The following is a 20,960-nucleotide window of genomic DNA, read 5'->3' as shown; positions in this document are numbered from 1 at the left end:
AGAAACAAGGAAGGGGGGGAATTTTCGTTCCACTTAGACAATACCAAATGTATCTCCTTCTGCAGTGGGATATTTTCCGGACATCATTTTTATTTACTGTCAAAAATTTATTTATTTCATTTCTGTACTACCCAATAGCCGAAGCTCTCTGGGCGGTTCACAAAAATTAAAACCATGAAGGGCAGAATAAAACAACCAACGATTTAAAAACACAAATACAATATAAAAAGCACGACCAGGATAAAACCACACAGCAAAAATTGATATAGGTTAAAATATGAAATGAAAACAACAGAGTTTAAATTTAAGTTAAATTAGGTGTTAAAATACTGAGAAAATAAAAAAGGTCTTCAGCTGGCGACGAAAGGAAAACAATGTAGGCGCCAAGCAAACCTCTCTGGGGAGCTCATTCCACAGCCGGGGTGCCACAGCAGAGAAGGCCCTCCTCCAAGTAACCAATTCAGAAGACATTAACCAATTCAATTAACCTATTAACCAATTCAGAAGAAAGCCACACAAATTACAATGGATCCCCAGTGACTATTTTATTAATAAACAACCCCCCTTTAGCGAGCAACAGTCACGTCAATACCAACGACTCCATATATAAAAATCTGACTGTGTTTCCAACAAGCCAAAAACATTACATGGACAGTGAGCTTCATATGTGTATAAACCTCTCAAAGACAAATTTGGTGATTTTTGCACTCTACAAAAACATTTCATAATATGGCTTCGGACGTCTGAAGCGTCTCCCGACGCCAAAGGACTTGAATGGGAAGAAAGGAACGACGTTCTAGGAATTATTCTGATGGCTAGGTAGGTGTGTGCCATTCTCAAAGCTTTGGAAATAATGTTGCTGGGTTTTTTGTTTGCCATGCCTGTTCTGTACATATTCAGTCTCTACCTCCCCCTCACTTCACTAGTCCTCAGCGTTTTAGATTTCCGTGGTTTCCTGCGTCCTTATGGCTGAGACACAGGTTTGATCAGCCCGTAGTCCATGCACTTCACGAGGCATTCGCGAGCCACGTTGAGGACGTGCTGTCGCTTGGGATCGTCCGCCTGTTTGCCAATAACGGTCAGGATCTCCAACATCTCGCTCTCCACCAGCGTCTTAGCCAGCTCGTGGTCCGCCTGGATTAAGTTGTAAACGACGACAAGGCCCCGGTGCTGTACGTCCAGCCTGTCGTGAATGCACAGCCGCTGCAGTATCTCCAACCACTGGGTTGTCTAGAGAAATCACAACGGTTAGGGTGCTTCCACGTCGCGTGAAAATCTGAAAGTTGCTCCGGCGCAGAACAGCTCAAGATTAGAAGAGAAGTGTCAAAACGGAACATGTAATAGTCAAAACTCGGGACGTTAATTTCATCTCCTAACAGAGCTCACTCCAGCAGTAAGGACTTTTAGGGTAGCTGAGGCATTGCTTTTCTGCAACAACTAAACGTGAAATTAAAACAGGGCTTCCACACAACACGCGATATGGCACTAGGCTATCCAGCAATGGAATTTCCCAGAGCCAAGATCCTTAGAGAATGAATCCTCTTACTCAACAGTATGGGCTCATTTACACCAAGCAGGATATTCCACTATGAAAGCGGTATATAAAAGGCAGGAGCCACACAGCTGCTTTATAGCGGTATTGAAGTGCCCTGACAACTGTTGGGGCCCATGGACACAGGCCATAAACCGCTTTCATAGTGTTATATCCTGCTTGGTGTACATGGGTCATGGGCATCAACAGTTCTCAGTGCACTTCAGTACCACTATGAAGCAGTAGTGTAGATTCTGCAGTGCACTTCAATACTGCTATAAAGCCGTGGTGTGGCTCCTGCCTTTTATATACCGCTTCCATAGGGTGACCCTATGAAAAGGAGGTCAGGGCTCCTGTAGCTTTAACAGTTGCATAGAAAAGAGAATTTCAGCAGGCATCATTTGTATGCATGCAGCACCAGGTGACATTCCCTCTTCATCACAACAGTTAAAGCTGCAGGAGACCTGCCCTCTTGACCAGATTCAAAAGTATGCCTTGTCCACAACGTTCTCCTCAAGGTCGTCACTAGAAGAGCTTCTCAATGTATGCTTGACTTTCTACTAAAACTGCTTTGGTTATTGCAGTAGCTTTGCGGGGGGTGTTGCCCTAACCCCCCCCCCTCGATATATAAATCAATAAAGATATACTCAAATGCTGGTTAGCAGGAGTCCCCGGACGACTCCACGAACTGGTTTGCGGTTGTGAAGGCAGCTTGAGACCACGCTTACGTTCAAGCGCAAGGAGACCCTTACCACTTGGGTTAGCTTATGGCAGAGTTTCTTGTGGGCCGCTGTGAGCATCGCCAGGGCCCCGGCGGCCGCGTTCTGGACTTTGTCGTCGTCCTCGCCGCACAGAAGTACCACCAGTTTGAGTCGGTCGTTCCCCTCCGCTAGGAATCTCTCCTGAACCTGGAGGAGGAAGGAGGCAGGAGCTCACACATTAAAAAATACCAGTATATCATAGCTGAAAGCTGCTAGGGTGGGCCCAAAGGACCCCCATTCAAAAGACCCCTTTTCTGGGGGAAAGTATATCAAGCATCTCCACGCTACCCCTTCCTTCCCCCTTTCCGTTCCTCAAGAGCCATCGGAAATGCCGTTGGCAAAGTTGCTCAAGGTTGCCCTGCAGGGGATCTACACTGCGTACTGAAGGCGCACGCAAGCGCCTTCAGTGCGAACCAAAAGCGAGTGTGTAGATCCTGCTGGAAGAGGCGGAGGAGGAGGCGTCCTTCAGAAAGATGAATTTTGCCTAGTCAGAAAAGTTGGTAATATTGCAACCTCTTCTGCACGTTAGTTCATGGGAATGTGGGCCTAGCTAGCCTTTGGCTCTCTCTATAGCTTACAGCGTGGCTTCCTGCACCTCCCCTTCCTTCTTCCCCGCCTCCCTCTGACTTTCCTCCATTGCTGGGAGCGCACAGGTTTGCTCTCTCACTCCTGCCTGTGTAAAGGAACACAACATGGGCTGAACAGCCTCTCTTGAAACTGTATGCTGTACCTGCATTTATATGCAAGAATATTTGTGAGTAAAACCATTTTCCTTCTTCGCTAAGGAAGAGCGTGGTCTCTTTGTTTTAGCCCTGTCTGCATGTGGGACTGGTAAATGCTCATTCTTTGTTCTGCCTTTTTTCTTCTTCTTCTCTGCTAACTGCCTTTTTAACAGGAGGCAGCAGTACCAAATCATCCCATCAAGAATTAGGGTTGAGGATGGTCTGAGAGTTCTTTCAGTTATGCTGGCTGGGGGATTCTGGGAGTTGTAGTCCAACACATTGGGAACCACCCCCACCCCCACCCCTGTTGGAGAAGGCTGAATTGCAACGTCAGGGGATGGACCACGGTACCTCTTTATTGACTACCAGGTTGCACATACACTCCGTGGCCGCCTGACGGAGCTGGTCGTGGTTTTCAAACATGTAGTTCTCGATGTCTGGCAGGGCTTTTTCTTTGATGATCTTCAGTCTGTAAAAAGAGGGGGGAGATTGCTGAACATAGTTATTGTGAATGGATATGCTTTTTGGGGTTAGGGTTAGGGTTAGGGTTCCGGTTCCCCCTTGCTTATTGTTTTGTTATAAATACAAATTTATTAATTTTTTTAAAAGAAGCTTTTGCCATAATACAATTGTTAAGGGTGCAATCTTGTGCGTTTTTATACAGAAAAAGGTCCTACAGCAACTAGCAGGCTGCACTCAGCATGGCTGGCTGAGTTGTAGGGCTTTTAGGATTGTAGGATTTTTTTCTGTCTAAACATGCATAGGATTGTAGGAGTTTTTTCTGTCTAAACATGCATAGGATTGTAGGAGTTTTTTCCTGTCTAAACATGCATAGGATTGTAGGATTTCTCCTGTTTAAACATGCATAGGATTGTAGGAGTTTTCCTGTCTAAACATGCATAGGATTGTAGGAGTTTTCCTGTCTAAACATGCATAGGATTGGAGGATTTTTCCTGTCTAAACTTGCATAGGATTGTAGGATTTCTCCTGTTTAAACATGCATAGGATTGTAGGAGTTTTCCTGTCTAAACATGCATAGGATTGTAGGATTTTTCCTGTCTAAACATGCATAGGATTGTAGGATTTTTCCTGTTTAAACATGCATAGGATTGTAGGAGTTTTCCTGTTTAAACATGCATAGGATTGTAGGAGTTTTCCTGTTTAAACATGCATAGGATTGTAGGAGTTTTCCTGTCTAAACATGCATAGGATTGTAGGAGTTTTCCTGTCTAAACATGCATAGGATTGTAGGAGTTTTCCTGTCTAAACATGCATAGGATTGGAGGATTTTTCCTGTCTAAACATGCATAGGTGCATCTTTTAGATGCCACCGGTCTCTTTGGTGTTTTTGCTGCCACAGATTAACAAAGTCACTTTCCCTCTCGAAATAATTTTTTTGTGAACCGCCCAGAGAACTTCGGCTATTGGGCGGTATAAAAATGTAATAAATAAATAAACAGAATAAAGAAAATAAAGAAAAAAGAGTGGGTATGAAGAAAACAAAACGGAGAAAGAGTGACACCAAATTAAAATACCTCGTCTAATAAGAAAAGACATGTAAACATAGAGATATATCCTAAGGCAATTCTTAAAGCGTGGGAGGGATCACCTTGTACAAGTATCTGGAGGCTGGGAGTTCCACATACAGAGTGATGCCCCTCCCCAAACAAAGAGGGCCGGTCAGTGTGACTCACCGGAGTTTGTCACTTCTTCCCGAAAAGTTGGTGAGACCTAGCAGAGCCTCATAATTCTGTAGCCCGTCTCGGTCGGTGTTCAGTAAGCTAACCAGCGGCCGCACGACTTCGTACACCTAGAACGAGAGTGACACGGGTGATCCAAATGTCACCCGAGCGCAGCCTTCCCTATTGGCCGTGCTGGCTAGAGGGGATGATGGGAACTGTAGTCCAACAATGATTAATAAAGGTCTTGTCTTAAACCAAAGTCAACACACACAAGGCATTCAGTAGAGGCCTTCAAGAGGCAGCCGGACGGCCCTCCGTCAGGGATGCTTTAGGGTGGATTCCTGCCTTGAGCGAGGGGTTGGACTCGATGGCCTTAGAGGCCCCTTCCAGCTCTATGATTCTAAGGGCGTGTAAAGTGCAAAAGCTGCTCCCAGTCAGAATGGCCAGTGCTCAGCTAGACGGGTGGACTGAGACGTTGACCTCGGACAAGGCAGCTTTGCGCATTCATATCCCTCTGCAGTTCCTGGAGTCCAGCCCGTACCCCACCCCACCCCAAATCTCTGCCGTGTCCTAAAGACGTTCCCAGGACTTCCGGATCGACTCACCCTCTCCCCAGGGAACGCGATGTCCGGATTGGAGATGGCTGCGATCTTGGCCAGCGCGTGGGACGCTTTGATCTTGCCGCCCTCTGTGCCTTCTATGGCCAGAGGGATCAAGGCCTAGCAACGACGAGGGAAAAACTAGCAAAGCCGCTCCGGGGTACCAAGTCGTATGATAGCATCCCTTAAAATAATCAAGGTGGTTTCTCACAGTTCCTAATTATTATGCAGCTACATTAGGTAGATAGAAAACTCTCTCTCTCTCTCTCTCTCTCTCTCTCTCTCAGCATGGTCAGTGGTCAGGAAAGGTGGGAATTCTGCCTCCTCTGCAGACTCTTGGGAAAGAAGAACAGTGTGGTGTAGTGGTTAGAGTGTTGGAAAGGGACTTTGCAGATCTAGGTTCTAGTTGCCACGTAGCCAGGGGAGGTCACTTGGTTGACTTTGGGCCAGTCGCAGACTCTCTGCCTCACCTCCTTCACAGGTAGGTGAGGCTGGCTTGGTTCACAGGACACGATAAGCCAGGGTGTGGGTTGTCGTTCAATCGTGGGTTGTTGTGTTGTGTGAATCCAACCGTGCTGGCTGGGGAATGTTGGCATTGTGGGATTTTTTTTTTTTCTGTCTAAACATGCATAAGATGGTAGGGCTTTTTCTGTCTAAACATGCATAAGATGGTAGGGCTTTTTCTGTCTAAACATGCATAAGACTGTAGGACTATTTTTCTATTGAAACATGCATAGCTTTGCGCCCTAAACGAATACAATCCATTACCTTTCCGCCCCCTTGAGCCACAACCGTACCACGGTCCTTGGAGTCGTCACACAAAGCGAGAAAAACTCTGTCATAAAAACGGACACAGATTTGGTCTAAACATCTCCCGTTATTAGCGTCATTGTCACGTAGGAAGAGGCCTGCCGGATCTGGCCAAAGGACCCTCAAAGGACAAATGGCCCCCAGGTGCCTTTAGGAAGCAAGAAGTGAAGGCAGCCTCCATCTTCTAGGCCATGGCTTCGAGCACTTAATATTTGTGGCGGTAGACTGACTCTGAATATGTAAGTTCCATTTAGCCTCCACCCACCATGGCGAACAGCTAGTGCTAGACCTGTGCTCTCTGCTATCGGGGCCAATGGTGCTTTATAGAGTAGTGATCAAGGTGACAAGTCCCTGCCCCGTGGAGGTTACAATTTCAGAGCGGAAATCAGACGAACGTGAAGGATGTAGTTGTGGCACACGTTCTACGCCCCACCCAGGAAACAGAAGCTCTGGGAAACAGACAGTGCATGCCGTTGAAATCGCTTCTACGATACTTTTAAGGTAGGGTGACCATCTGAAAAGGAGGACAGGGCTCCTGTATCTAGTATTGAAAAGGAAATTTCAGCAGGGGTCATTTGTATAGTATCTGCACAGTGGCGCTGCGTTGTTTATAGGATGCAGCCGCCAACTCGCAGTAACGTCGGGCATTTCTCTCCAAAAAATGTTGCAGAAAAGGAAGAGGAAAAGAGAGAAAAATACACACCACTGGGCATGGGAATTAAAGAACTATGGCAACAGGAAAAGGTCACAGTTATTCCATTAATCACATCAGTCACCGGCATCACGTCAATTTTTTTTTTACCGAAAACCTTCAGAAGCTGGGCCTACCGAAATACATCCACACCAACATCCAGAAGGCATTCAGACTTAAAACATGCTCAGTTGTCAGGAAATTCCTGAATCAGGAAAAGACAGCATGACTTGGCAAAGCCCTCCCTGGCCATCTAGAAAAACCGCCACAAGCAAGAAAAGAGAGGTAATAATAATGGATGTTACCTGGCCAAGAGCTCTTTGGTTTGATCTGTCAAAATGGCGCTGTCCGCCTTGACCATGCAAACCAGGGTAGAGACGACTCCGGCTTGGATCAGACGTTTCACCCGCTTGACAACAAAGTCCTTTTTGTCCTGAGGGAGGGGTGGGTGGAAGAGAACAGAGAAACAGTTAAGACTAGACAATAAAAGCATAAAAACATCCGAAGAGCCCTGAGGCTGGATCAGACCGAAGGTCCATCTAGTCCCGCACTCTGTTGACACAGTGGCCAACCAGGAACCCAAAAGCAGGACACGGTGCAACAGCACCCTCCTACCCATGTTCCCCAGCAACTGGTGTGCATAAGCTTACTGCCTCTGATACTGGAGGTAGTACATAGCCATCAGGGCTAGTCGCCAAGGATAGCCTTCTCCTCCAGGAATCGATCCAACCCCCCTTTTAAAGCCCTCCAAAGTGGTGGCCACCACTACATCTTGCGGAAGTAAGTTCCATAGTTTAACTTTGTGCCGTGCGAAGAAGTCCTCCCTTTTATCCGCCCCGAATCTCCCACCAATCTTCCAGCTCAGTCTCTGCCCCTCGATGGGAGCTTCTCCCAGCCCAGGGCTCTCGGGATGAGTTGGGCACCAGGCTAGGGGCCAGCATTTTCACGGGCCTCCGCCAAATCCGGCACTACCGCCGAGAGCCGCCCACACCTTCGGGTGTTCCTCCGGAACGTGCTGCTTCGAAAACTTGGCCAGCTGCACCAGTTCCGGGACGATCTCCTTGACGTCGTAGCTGTTGGTGCAGTTCACGAGGACGGAGGCCACGGAGTACAAGATGGTCTTGTCGCTCGTCTGTGCGTAGAAACGTTTCATTTTATTTCATTTATTCATTCATTTATTTACAATATTCACATACCGCTCTGTATCTAAAATAGATTCCAGAGCGGTGCACATAGGGATAAACAGTAAAAAGAAAGATCAAAAACAGCACATTAAAAATTGTTCAATTTATAACAAAGGACCAATAAAAACTGTGGCTAGTGTGTTTTGCAACCCTACCTTGGCTAGTTCAAACATGGCTTGCATGGCCGGCTCGTCTTCCACGAAGTCGTCCTTGACGTCGGCGTCCAGGGTCAAGTAGGCCAGACCCTCCACCGCCCATTTCCGGGTGCGCGTGTCTATGGCGGGGTTGCACAGCCACCTGGAGGAGCGAGACAACTGTTCCTTTGCGACTCATGCACTTCAGTGGGACAAAAGCCAACCGTCCAAGAACTAGGCCTTTGTCCTAGGACCTTCTGCTCCGCCACTAACCTCCGGAGCCCCTGCCCTGCTGCGTAGCTCTGCGGACACAAAATCTCTGGGGCTGCCCCAGTATTTGAAGACAGCACTCTTCAAATACTTGAAAGGTTGTCACACAGAGGAGGGCCAGGATCTCTTCTTGATCCTCCCAGAGTGCAGGACACGGAATAACGGGCTCAAGTTAAAGGAAGCCAGATTCCGGCTGGACATCAGGAAAAACTTCCTGACTGTTAGAGCAGTGCGACGGTGGAATCAGTTTCCTAGGGAGGTTGTGGGCTCTCCCACACTGGAGGCATTCAAGAGGCAGCTGGACAGCCATCTGTCAGGGATGCTTTAGGGTGGATTCCTGCATTGAGCAGGGGGTTGGACTTGATGGCCTTTTAGGCCCCTTCCAACTCTACTATTCTGTGGTTCTGTGTGTTTGAGCTTTTCCTCCCCTTCCTTCCTCACTCCTTTTTCCCCATTTCCTTTCCCTCTTCCCCTTTCCAAGAGGCTTTTTACCGACCAAGGCCTTACGTGTTAGTTTTAGTGATAAATTTGCTTTGGTCCCTACATGTGTGTCTGTGTGTTATTCCCTGAACATCTGGCTCGTCCCGGTTGTGGACAAGGCTAGGGCGGTGGGTGGCCTGGGAGTTCAGGACGTTTGGTCCAGGAGCCTACCTTGCAGGGCTGTCAGGTGGACCCTGACATCCGTTACAATCATAACTATATAATCCCATCTGTTGTTTGCACACCAATCAGAAAACCCACAATGCGGGTAGTTACTGCTGAAGAGGCAGAAGGAAGAGACACACAGACAAGGAAGTTGGTTGGTGGAGAATCTGCTCTTCAAACCCCTTCCCCGCCGCCACGAGAAACCCTCCACTCACTTCCGGCACTGTCTCGCCAGTTTCTCGGTGGATCCTTCGGCAAATTGTCGCAGGCCGTAGTCGGTGCCACCCGCGGAGCCTAGCTTGCAAAGGCCCTGGCAAAAGAATCAAGAGCGTCCGTTGGCTCAGTATTTTAGAGGAAGAGCCGTTTAACAAACTCTAATGCAGGGGAGCATCAGCCCAGGCAGAAGACAAGGGACGGGACACCCCCCCACACCCCCGCAGCAGCAAAAGCGCAGGGTTTGCGCTAATCACGGCGTCACCCCACTGCTGTATACAGTCCCCAGGGCCAAAATTGGACTGGTAACCTCACGATTAGACTACTGTAACACACTCTATGTGGGGCTGCCCTTGTGTGTGGTTCAGAAGCTGCAGCTGGTGCAGAATGCAGCAGCTGGGGTGCTCACGGGGACACCTAGCTCTGCACTGGGTGCCTGTTAGCTACCGAGACGCAGACAAGATTGTGTTGTTATCCTACAAAGCCCTAAACTTGGGGCCAGGATACCTAGCAGGCCGCTTTCCTTTATGTTTATATATCCAAAGGAAGTGAGGCAGGTGGCTACTAGGAGCAGGGCCTTCTCCGCTGTGGCACCCCGGCTGTGGAATGAGTTCCCCAGAGAGATCCGCCTGGCGCCTACACTGTACTCCTTCCATCGCCAGCTGAAGACCTTTTTATTCTCTCAGTATTTTAACACGTAACACGACTGACCACCAGAGCTCGGATCTTGATCTTCTCGTTCTGGGTCTTCTTGTAGATCTCCTTCAGCAGGGTGATGCCGTTGGTGATGATGAAGGTGGCCCGGCTCAGCTTGGTGGAGGCGTGGATGAGGGCTTCCACGGCCACCAGCTGATCGATCTCTCTCTCGGAGCCGCAGAGGGCGACCATCATTTCCATGACGCCCTTCAAGCCGAGCAACTGGTTGCCCAAATCGAAAGGCCCTTGCAAGATGCCGGAGACCGTCTGGATGGCGTGCAGGGTCTTGTCCATGTCCTTGGGGTCAATTTTGCTCCTAAGGGGAAGGAACAAGCACGGGACGGGAAACAGGTTGCAAACTTTGGACAGAGACAAATGTGTGTCATGTCCTAACCCTACTGCCCCTGTTTCGGGAGAAGGGGTTTCAGGTAGTCAATCAGAATCAGATTCAGAACTAGAAGATGCAGCGCCAGACACCAGCCAGGCCGTCCTCAGCTGGAAATCAGCCCACTCCAGAGCTTATGTCCTCAAGGCCAAATATCCTACATCCTCAGGGGGAAACGAGGGAGCTTCCGGGGGGTGAGCATTCTGAAACACTAACTGATGCTAGGATCCGCCGGAAGCTCAAAGAGGCCGTGAGAAAGTCGGAGAGATGGTGCCAGAAACTACCACCGCACCAGGCGCCTTGAAGTTACAGGCATTTGAGAAGCAACTCCTCTCTCTCTCTTCTTGAACGGACAATTGTCTTGCTTAGTTTTGCACAGTAATTGCTTAGGGCATCTTTTCAAAGAGGAAGACTCTATTCAGGTTAAAGAGACGTTTGTTGCTTAATAAAGACTTTGTGGATTACTTAGCAAGCCTCATCGAGGGCTTGGAAGTGTAGACAACGACACGAGCATATATTTTTATATATACAAACCCTTGAAAATTCAACACCAGAAGAACCCCTGAAGCCAGACTCACTTGATGTACTCTTCACAGATCAGTCTGAAATTCTCTCTCTCCGGGTCGCAGCGCAAGTCGTCGTACAATTTGTTCAGAAGAACCGAAGCCGTCAACTGGGTGTTCTCTGTCAAAGGTAGGCAGTTGGGCATGTCTGGAAGCTGGCCGGCAACTTTTAGGATCTTTTTTAGACCTGGGGAGACAAGGAGGTGGAGACAGGGAGGACATAGAATCAGCTCGTGTTCAAATAAAAGGGAGAGAGGAGAGGAGAAACAGGGCCATTCAAAAGTCTTGCTGAAGTATATTTTTTTCCTCTTCCCTCCCCATTCTCTTTTCTTTGTGTGCTGTGTCTTTTTAGATTGTAAACCTGTGAGCAGGGACTAGTTGGATATAAGCCACTCCAGGAGGCTTTTCGGCTGAGAAGCAGGATAAGAACACTTTAAGTAAGTAAATAAGTAAGTAAATAAATGCAGTATTACAATTTAACTTAAGGGGGAAAGAGGTCTCACGTGTATAAATAAAATTCAAAGCTGCCAGGGATCTTAACCTGGGAACATTGGCAATGGGACCAAGGTTTGTTATTCCCTGCCTCAATCCCAGACCTTAGTTTTCTATTTTTTTATTTATTTTTTTATTTATTTAAACATTTTTATGCCGCCATTCAGCCAAAAAAGGCTCTCACGGCGGCTTACAAAAGTATTTCTTGACAGTCCCTGCCCACAGGTTTACAATCTAAATTCTATGGTGTTGCAGTGCCACCACTGTGGGTGGCCACAGGGCAGTAATGCAGCTATCCACTTAAGAGGGTCAGGTGACACATTGGGGCCAATAGGATTCTAACTGGCCCTATAAAGCCGCTGATTTTGGCCTGGCTGCTCCTCAGAGACAGGCGACACTGGACAGACGAGCATTTCTCCAGCCGGCAGCTCCGTTGCGGCGGCTTAGCCCTCATGGCGGCTTCCTCAGTGAGGAAGGTGCCGCACCACTGAGTTTCCTGCCCACATCCCCTGCTGTTATCTCTGACTGTGGATAGGAGATAACAGTGGGAATTCCTTCAGGGGTGGAGCTAAGAGGGCAAGTCCTGCACCCTGGAGGAATCTAGAAAGTCTCTGTGGGCAGGATGGGAACCTCACGAGCTGGAGGTTCCCCTCCCCTGTGGACCTAGCCTGCTTCAGTAGCCATTGATGCTAACGCTGCAGGGGAGACGTAGTTCCGGGTCACAGTCGGAGCACAGCAAGGCCACCTCCTCTGGCTGGACGGGTGTCGGCAAAATGAGCCTCTCTTGTGGTGCACCTTCTGAGGCAGTGAGGACATCTCAGGATAAAACATCTCCCTCTCCGATCTACGTGCCCACAAAGATGAGGAGTTGGGCCCCGGGATCATGACATATTCCTGTTTCCATATGATGGAGAAGGGGGCTGAAAATCACTTTACTTCTATCTAGCTTTGCATGCAAGTGTGTCGATAGACAAGCTGATATTGCTAACCCTTTGGAGTTCAAAATATGTCCCTGACTAGTAATGTAACCAAGCTGTGAAGCTCTGGTCAACAGCAATTTTTACATGTGGACCATTTTGAGGAGGAGATGGCGTGTAGCAAGACCCTTCTTCACCCCTCCTCTGCCTCCACAAAGTAGACCTATTGCCTTAGCCACCCCTCCCCCTCCCACTTGCAGTGACATCTGAGAGAACCAGCTGGCTATATCAGATTTAGCTCTGAGGCTTCTAGTTGGTGATCCTTATTGTAAAATCTTGATAGTGAACTGGTTCACACATAGTGCTAACCCATGGTTTGTTTAATCCATGGTTTGGCCTCCTAACCAGGATTGGTCTGACAGACAATTGAACAAAGCTTTATCCCAAATGCCTTTGAGATGTTGTAGTACCAGCATGTAGAGTAAGTAGTTTTTTGTTATACCGCTTTTGCCTGCTGCCTCTGTTGGCTGGCCAAACAATCCATGAACAACCCACGGATATGTGTTCACACGTAATGACAGCCCATGGATTAAACAATCCAGAGTCCCTGGACAACAACGATTGTTGGGCTAACTCTGGGTTGTTTAACCCATAAACAACCAAACGTTTCTGGGTTCGCACATCACTAAGCAACCCAGGAATGGGGCATTCCTGGGTTGTTAATTGAAAGCAGAAATAACGAGCAGTTGGCAGCATGCTTGTTGCTTCACGCATTCCTGGCAATCCAACCCAGGAATTGCTACGTGATGTGTAAACTGGGTCCATGGGTTCTCTTTCTCTTGTCTCTTTGTTTATGATTAGCAAACCATGTTTAGTTAGCGTGGCTGGATTCAACAACTCGTACTATGAATTAACATTATGTGCAAATCCAGCCAATGACACAGAAAAAGAGTATTTAATTTGTGCATACCATTGTCAATCACAAACAAGGTGCGACTGTTGTCATGGTTTCTTAGGTCCTGCCTCGGTACGTTCTTATTCAGTAAATTGAGTGCCCGGTCTCGCCCTTGTCCAGACACCTTTTTACTGGGGAGCATATCAAGGAGGTGAACAGTGATGGCCTTCAGATCCTTCTTTGTGTCTGCACAAAAGAAGAAAGCAGCGTAAAGCAAAAATAAATAAATTTAAATTCAGCAACAGCAACACAGTGGTACAGGTGTGTCCCATTCTGTGGTCCTGTGAGGCCCGTAAGTTAAGCTGGTAGCAATATTAAGGCAGGAAGCCTGATAGAAAGTAGGATCTTGGATAGCTCCAAGGGGGTCCTGCTGGCTGGAATTTTCTTCCAACAAGAGCTACAGGGGGACGTTGTCTCAGCAGGGAGCTAAAGCCAACTGAAGTCTTATGAAGGGTGACAAGATCTATAACATGATCCGCTGTAGCCCTCCTAGAGGAGCTGAGCTGCCTTAAGAGAGAAAAGGGGTGGCAGAGAGAGAGAGAGGGAGAGAATAAAGAGAGAGGAGGCATGGCTCCACCCACTATGGACACTGGCCCTATCCAAGGACTGACTTTGGCCCCTGACAGATTATCCTCGAGGGAATACATCCCTCTGTAGTGCAGAGCAGGGGAACCTTATTTTATTTTATTTATTTATTTTGCAAACGCCATGCTGGCTAAGTGTTGCTAGGATCACTTATCAGTCCACCCTTAGCCGGACCACTGCCGACGCTACTTACCCAGCACCAGGGCGTCCTCCTTCCCATGCTCTTCCTTCCTGCCCTCCCCGGCCAAAGAGTCGGTGATGGACTGCAGGAGGCTGGCGACGGCCAGCGAGATCTCTTCGTGGTCTATGGACATCCACAGGCAAATATTGTCGATTCCTAGCACGTGGAGGATGGCGGTGGCCTGCCCGGGGAACGAAGACGACATTATTTTTGGCCCGGTTAATGGCGGATGGGTCTTCGAAGCAAGCCCTTTAGCAGGGGAGGAAACCCATGTCTTCTACGACTTAAGAAGAGAATGAAAACAGAGCAAATTTTCCATATTTATTCCGATTTTTATTTTTATCGTTTTGCTGTTCTGTATAATGCTTTTAGGATCACAGGAGTTGCTTTATACCGAGTTAGAGACTTGGTACAACTAAGCCAGCGTTTGTCCACTGGCCGGCAGAGGCTCGCCAGGGTTTGACGCAGGATGTTTTCTCCTGCCTTACCTGGAGATGCCAGACCCTAAAGCCCAACCCTGCCCTGACAGGTAGAAAAAATATTTTGCAGCTACCGTAGCTTCTGAGATTTCTCCTGATGTCAACCACTTCTGCATAATTTGTTACCCTTAAGGTCTAGGAACTTCCTACTCTTGTCTGGAAACAAAGCCTTATGAATAGAGACTGAAAGAACTGGGCATGTTTAGCCTGGAGAAGAGAAGGCTGAGGGGAGACATGATAGCACTCTTCAAATACTTGAAAGGTTGTCACACAGAGGAGGGCCAGGATCTCTTCTCGATCCTCCCAGAGTGCAGGACACGGAATAACGGGCTCAAGTTACAGGAAGCCAGATTCTGGATGGACATCAGGAAAAACTTCCTGACTGTTAGAGCAGTATGACAATGGAACCAGTTCCCGAGGGAGGTTGTGGGCTCTCCCACACTAGAGGCATTCAAGAGGCAGCTGGACAACCATCTCTCAAGTATGCTGTAGGGTGGATTCCTGCATTGAGCAGGGGGTTGGACTTGATGGCCTTTTAGGCCCCTTCCAACTCTACTATTCTATGATTCTATGAATAAAAGCAAAGATAAAACATACCCAACTACGATCACTCCGGTTCCCATGCTGTGACGGGCGTTGTCCCCAGGGGTTGTTTCCTGGGCAGGTGGCGTGTTTCCCCTTCTCAGGTGAGAACAGGTAGCAAGCCAATCTCCTCAGGAGTCTATAGAGCTCATTTTTCCTGAGCTTCGGCGGATTCACAATATACACACAGGCAAAAAACTGATTTTTTTTTTTTTTACTGCTGCTGAACTGAAGGCCACCCAACGCCACCAGTAGGGTGTCGTGAAAGGCTGATAGAAGCCACGTCCATCTTACCCGTGCCTTGTGTCCCGTACACATCCCCGAAAAAGTCCGTACTGCTGCAAGGATCAGCTCCGGGTTTTTGGTGTCGATCAACCGCACAAGGAGGTTCATACCGTTGTTCTGGAAGATTCTCTCTGCTCCTGCTTCTTCCCGACCGAGGACAATAAGATTGTTTGCAGCCTGGTTTGAAAAAGAGGGCGGAAGGAAAGGGAGGGGCAGGTGAGCAGAGGAAGGCTGTGAGCGCTTCTTTTCATGGCTTTTAAATACTATTTATTTATTTATTTGTTACATTTATATACCGCCCCATAGCCGAAGCTCTCTGGGCGGTTTACAAAAGTTAAAAACATTAAACATTAAAAGTATACGAAATTTAGAAACAACAGTATAAAAACAGCAGTATCCATTTAAAAACAACAGTTCTGGGAGTCCGTTAAAAAACAAACTTAGCGTTGTTAAATGGTGTTAAATGCCTGGGAGGAGAGTAATCCCAGTCAAAATTATACACGTTTTGGAAAAATCCAGAATTTCATGCAATGACCGTCGCTGCAGAAAGCAACAGAAGGATAATCTTAAAACACACACATTATGTGTGAAATTACTGAATTGCAATTCATCCAGAGATTCAACTCATCTCCTCTGGTTTGTGTAAGGACAAAGGTGTGTTGTTATAGTTTGAAATCACATGATGCCAGTTAATCAGCCATTGCAATGTTAACAAAGAGTCTTGTGGCATTTTAACAAAAAAACCTGCAATCTTACCGGGGCTTGGTCTTCCAGAGTCTTTGCGGGTTTACGATTGGTACCATACATGCTCTTCCCCACTCTTTGTTTCCGCCTGTTCCTTTCCATATGTTTCATTATACCACCAGTAGATGGCGCTGCTATATTGCATGATTTATATTTATTACCGCGTTTCCAATGATTTATAAAATGGCGGATTCCCGCTTGAATATGACGGGAAAGGCATCGGAGGTTCATAACGTCGTGTAAACGACCTGCGGAATTTCATGAGTGAACAATCATGAGTCTCGTGTAGAAACGACCTTAAAGACTTAAAAAAATATCTGGACATAAGCTTTTGTGGGCGTGAAGTCAGCGGCATCCACATTTATTATGCCAGAATAAATGTGCAAGCTTTTAAGGTGCCACAAGACTCTTTATTGGTTTTACACAACAGATTAACATGGCTCTGTGCCTGGTCATTGCTATGATGTCAGAGTTCATTACCCAACGATGTTGCGTGGAAAGCAACTCTTTGGGGAATCATCACCAGCCATAATTTCTGCAGTTCACTCTCCACTGACAAATCACCCAGCGTGGGTATATTAATCTGCCAAGCACCTCACCTTCTCTCTCTTCTCCTTCTCACTCTTTTCATCCAGCAAGATTTCAAACATTTGCTGCACCCTGGCATCGGTGGAGAACTGGACACGCAGCTGCGTCAGGGATAAAGGAGAATGCAGACGTAAGTTAGAGCACCCTTCCCCAACCACATGCCCTTCAGGTGTGTTCTTTTCCTCTTCCCTCCTCACCCCTCTTTCCTTTTGTGTTGTATCTTTTAATTAATAAGCCTGTGGACAGAGGCGTTCTCCTTTGATATTGAATTTATGCAAGCTGCCATGGGCCATGCTTGCTGGGGATAATGGGAGCTTTTCAACCCACAACTCTGAACTAAGTTGCCATCAAGGGTTTGCCATTCTTCAACACTTGTAGGCTTTTCAGAAGGCCTAAAAGACATACTGTTTGACTCTGATGGCTGTCAACTGACAACATGTGCTCAGTCAATGGACCCTTTACCTTCTCCTGGATGTTGGTTCCTAAACGCCGAAGGGTCTCTTGGAAGTTTTTGTTCCGTGGCTCAATGGTGGCGCAACGCTGGATGTCCTTGAAGGCCTGGTCCAGTTTGCCCAGCTTCTCCAGAGCCTGGCTGCGTCGGTACAAGGCCTTAATATCTGAAGCATTGATGTCGATAGCTAGGGAGGGAGAAACAGCAAAGAACAAGGACCATCTAGGACCAGAAACAGCCAATCCGTCAGGCTACCGCAGAGGGAGAGGTGGCAAGCAGAGCCTAGTCCATCCGCAATGCTGAGAATCATAGAATCATAGACTAGCAGAGTTGGAAGGGGCCTACAAGGCCATCGAGTCCAACCCCCTGCTCAATGCAGGAATCCACCCTAAAGCATCCCTGACAGATGGTTGTCCAGCTGCCTCTTGAATGCCTCTAGTGTGGGAGAGCCCACCACCTCCCTAGGTCACTGGTTGCACTGTCGTACTGCTCTAACAGTCAGGAAGTTTTTCCTGATGTCCAGCCGGAATCGGGCTGCCTTTAACTTGAGCCCGTTATTCCGTGTCCTGCACTCTGGGAGGATCGAGAAAAGATCCTGGCCCTCCTCTGTGTGACAACCTTTCAAGTATTTGAAGAGTGCTCTCATGTCTCCCCTCAATCTTACTTTAAGAGACCCGCTTAAAGTAATTACCGTGCTGGCTGGAGCATGCTGGGAGTTGTAGGCCTTTCTTCTGTCTAAACATGCATCGGATTGTGTATTAATTACCTAACTTATTATTATTATTTATTCTTATATTTATATACCTCCCCATAGCTGAAGCTCTCTGGGCGGTTTACAAAGATATTCCTCCTTATCAAACAATGCAGCGCGTATTTTTAACATCCCCACCCCACCCCAAATGACAAGATTGGCATGAATCATCTTTTACACACCTATTTTACGCACACCTATCATGGCCTTCCTACTCCTGACGTAAGAGCTGCTCTTGCGAGCTTCTTTTTTTCATATAGGCGTAAACTGTTGTCAGGTGGATGAATGCATCTGAAGGAAAACTCAGGCGTTTAAACCATAGTCGAGGGACTGGTGGCTGCTGGGTGGTGTCAGACTCCAACTCCCATCAACCCCAGCCAGCATGGCCAGTGGCCAGGAATGATTGGAGTTGGAGTCCAACAACACAGCTACCCCATCCCTGGTTTAAAGAGAGAGACTGTGATATACGGATGCAGCCTCTTTCCTGCCATTCTTGCAACGACGGCAGGTACTTTGACACCAAACTGTCGCTCAAATCCAAAGCCTAATATAGCAGTCACATTCCACCAATCCAAAATGCCTGATAGCTTGTTGTTTGACCTACCTCTAGATGCATCGGATGCCGCCTGGGCATAGCTCTCCTGCGAATTTGGAAAGGAAGAAAAACGGATGCGTTAGTGATTACAGACGTTGCATTAGTGATTACAAAAGTATGCGTTAGTGATTACAGAAGTTGCATTAGTGATTACAGAAGTTGCATTAGTGATTACAAAAGTATGCATTACTGATTACAAAAGTATGCATTACTGATTACAAAAGTTGGCCCATGTGAACTGTATTCTGCTTTTTTGACATACATTCCTCTCTTCCATCAGTATGATTCCTTGACTATAATTTTCTTTTTGTAACAGACTTCATTGACCAGCACATCTCATCTTTATCTATTTAAAGGGGCACCTTGTCTTTGGGGTCTGGTTGTGAGCACTGTCCCACCCCCACCCCATTCACCGCCCCCCACCCGTTCCCACCGGCTCACCTTTTTCAGAAAACACGCCGCCCGGTTTCGGTGCAACAGAGCCTGGAGCGACTTATCTTTGGTGAGTTTGAGAGCTTTGGAGTAGCTCTTAATAGCGTTCTCATAGTCGTTGGCTTGGAAATACTTATTCCCTTCCTCCTTCAGCTGGGTAGGGTCTTCCATCTAGGAAAAGAAGTCCAAAATCTGTCTAGGAACCTCAGCGATTTGAGATTAAAAACGAGGTCCTTGCAATCAAATATCGGCCACAGCTTATGAATGAGCGGGTCCCTAATGAAGAACGTTTCCTCCGTTGGTGCTTTCGTAACCTGCATATTCAGTTGGTGGAATCATTTGATTTTGTTCCAAAAAGGACTCCCTGTCCTTCAATAAGACTATAAGAGAAGCCTCTGCTTCTCTTCCTTCTCAGCACCACCAAGGCAGGGCAGTACCATTATTCCCATCGTGAAGATTGCTAGCTTGACGGGATATTGCCTATGGACACCTCAGGAAAAGTGCTTCTAGGGTGACCATATGGAAAAGGCGGACAGGGCTCCTGTATCTTTAACAGTTGTACAGAATTGGGAATTTCAGCAGGTGTCCTTTGTATGCATGCATGCAGCACCTGGTGAAATCCCCTCTTCTTCACAACCGTTAAAGCTGCAGGAGCCCTGCCCTCTTGACCAGATACAAAAGAGGGCAGGGCTCCTGCAGCTGTATCTGTTGTGATGAAGAGGGAGTTTCACCAGGTGCTACATGACTACAAATGGCACCTGCTGAAATTCCCTTTTCTATACAACTGTTAAAGATATAGCCGCCTTGTCTTCCTTTCCATAGGGTCACCCTAATGTGGGCAAGCCGGCACCCCTCTGAAGAAGTGGACTTGAATCCATGAAATCTTAGGCCCCCCTAAATTTCTTAGCCTTTTACACGCACGCCCCTTTCTCGCTTCTGTTGCGAGACGAAATACGCCAACCCCTCTGGTAACTATATTTGGGCAGCCGTACGGCGCCTCTGGGATCTGTCGCTCTCCCCTGTCTTCGCTGAGGAGAAGAGGAAAAGAAGACCCAAGCCCCAACACCAGCCCCACAAGAAATAACGCTTTGCACACAAGCAAAAGACGCTGTCGATTTTCGTGCCGGAAAACGTCGCAGTCTGAGATTGAACCCCGGATTTGCGCTCCCCGCGACCGCCTTTCCGTACCTTCCACGGTTTCCAAACTCTTGGGATGCTCACCAATGTGGCACGTTTCCTCTGGATCAATTGACTGACGACACTCTCTCTCTCCGTGCGGGATACTGATAAGGTTGCCTGCCTGGGCTTTAGATAGAGCGATATTTATAGCTCAGTCAACCAGTCATGTGCCAGGGACTGTTGCACAAGGAGCAAGCCCTTAGGGGTGATGGAGTGACTTCCAGGGGACGGGACAGGACCTGGTTTTAAATCGAGTGCAAAGGACATGCCCAAATAATTCAGTAAAATACACATCCTAAAATACACATATGCATCGGTCTTGGGCAACGCAAACTGGTGGAGTTTTCAATGGCAAAAAAGAAAAGAAAGGCAAATAGCTACCCTGGTTGGCCCACCCGGCCGAAATGCACAACCCCCTTTCCCTTTCTATTTAAGGAAGTGTGCGACATTTGAAACCCAGGAACAACTGGTTTCACTCTGGAGTCCCAGAAGAATTCCAGCAGCAGCTGCGGCAGACGGGGCGTCTCCAGTAGCTTCCAGAACACGCGGCCGGCAAAGATTGCGTTCAGAAATGACATTCCTTCTGGAGCGCTCGGAGGAATTCCGAAAGACGGAACGAGGGCCCTAAATTCCTGCGGCACTAGCCCAAAGGCAAAGGAATCGGCTGAGCCGACTGTAGGGGCCGTGACATGCAAATATTGTAACACACGGAGAACCAGTGTGGTGTAGTGGTTAGAGTGAGATAAGAAAAGGAATTGAGAATGAAACTGCCAGTATCATACCGCCTTTATACAAATCAATGATGCGGCCACACGTAGAATACTGTGTATGTTGCATAAATCATGCCAGATCCGAGTG

The 20,960-nt window shown here is 47.7% G+C and overlaps 1 protein-coding gene across 1 annotated transcript; it reads right to left on the bottom strand.

The window, feature by feature from the left end:
• Positions 1-877: 877 nt before the first annotated feature.
• Positions 878-20,231, bottom strand: UNC45B (unc-45 myosin chaperone B). Its single transcript, XM_063146729.1, has 20 exons — positions 20,112-20,231; positions 18,933-19,094; positions 18,501-18,537; positions 17,157-17,332; positions 16,706-16,795; positions 15,372-15,539; positions 14,029-14,197; positions 13,266-13,436; positions 10,902-11,073; positions 9,954-10,254; positions 9,245-9,339; positions 8,136-8,277; positions 7,788-7,928; positions 7,102-7,229; positions 6,064-6,130; positions 5,302-5,415; positions 4,709-4,824; positions 3,366-3,483; positions 2,284-2,439; positions 878-1,230 (listed from the first exon to the last, which is right to left on the bottom strand). Exons 2-20 carry the CDS (start codon positions 19,092-19,094, stop codon positions 964-966), a joined length of 2,790 nt encoding a protein of 929 aa, XP_063002799.1. The 5' UTR covers positions 20,112-20,231; the 3' UTR covers positions 878-963.
• Between the last annotated feature and the right edge of the window lie 729 nt (positions 20,232-20,960).

Source organism: Elgaria multicarinata, chromosome 22 (assembly GCF_023053635.1).
Source record: "Elgaria multicarinata webbii isolate HBS135686 ecotype San Diego chromosome 22, rElgMul1.1.pri, whole genome shotgun sequence".
Classification (NCBI taxonomy): domain Eukaryota; kingdom Metazoa; phylum Chordata; class Lepidosauria; order Squamata; family Anguidae; genus Elgaria; species Elgaria multicarinata.
This window is presented reverse-complemented; position numbering and strand designations above follow the sequence as displayed.

What these genes read in the sequence shown, in the direction of transcription:
- UNC45B (XM_063146729.1), bottom strand. Translation starts at nt 19,094, where the DNA reads ATGGAAGACCCTACCCAGCTGAAGGAGGAAGGGAATAAGTATTTCCAA. An exon ending in CGGCGTGTTTTCTGAAAAAG is followed by an intron (nt 18,538 to 18,932) that starts GTGAGCCGGTGG and finishes CCAAATTCGCAG; the next exon opens with GAGAGCTATGCCCAGGCGGC. An exon ending in TCAAGATCCGAGCTCTGGTG is followed by an intron (nt 9,340 to 9,953) that starts GTCAGTCGTGTT and finishes TTCTTTTGCCAG; the next exon opens with GGCCTTTGCAAGCTAGGCTC.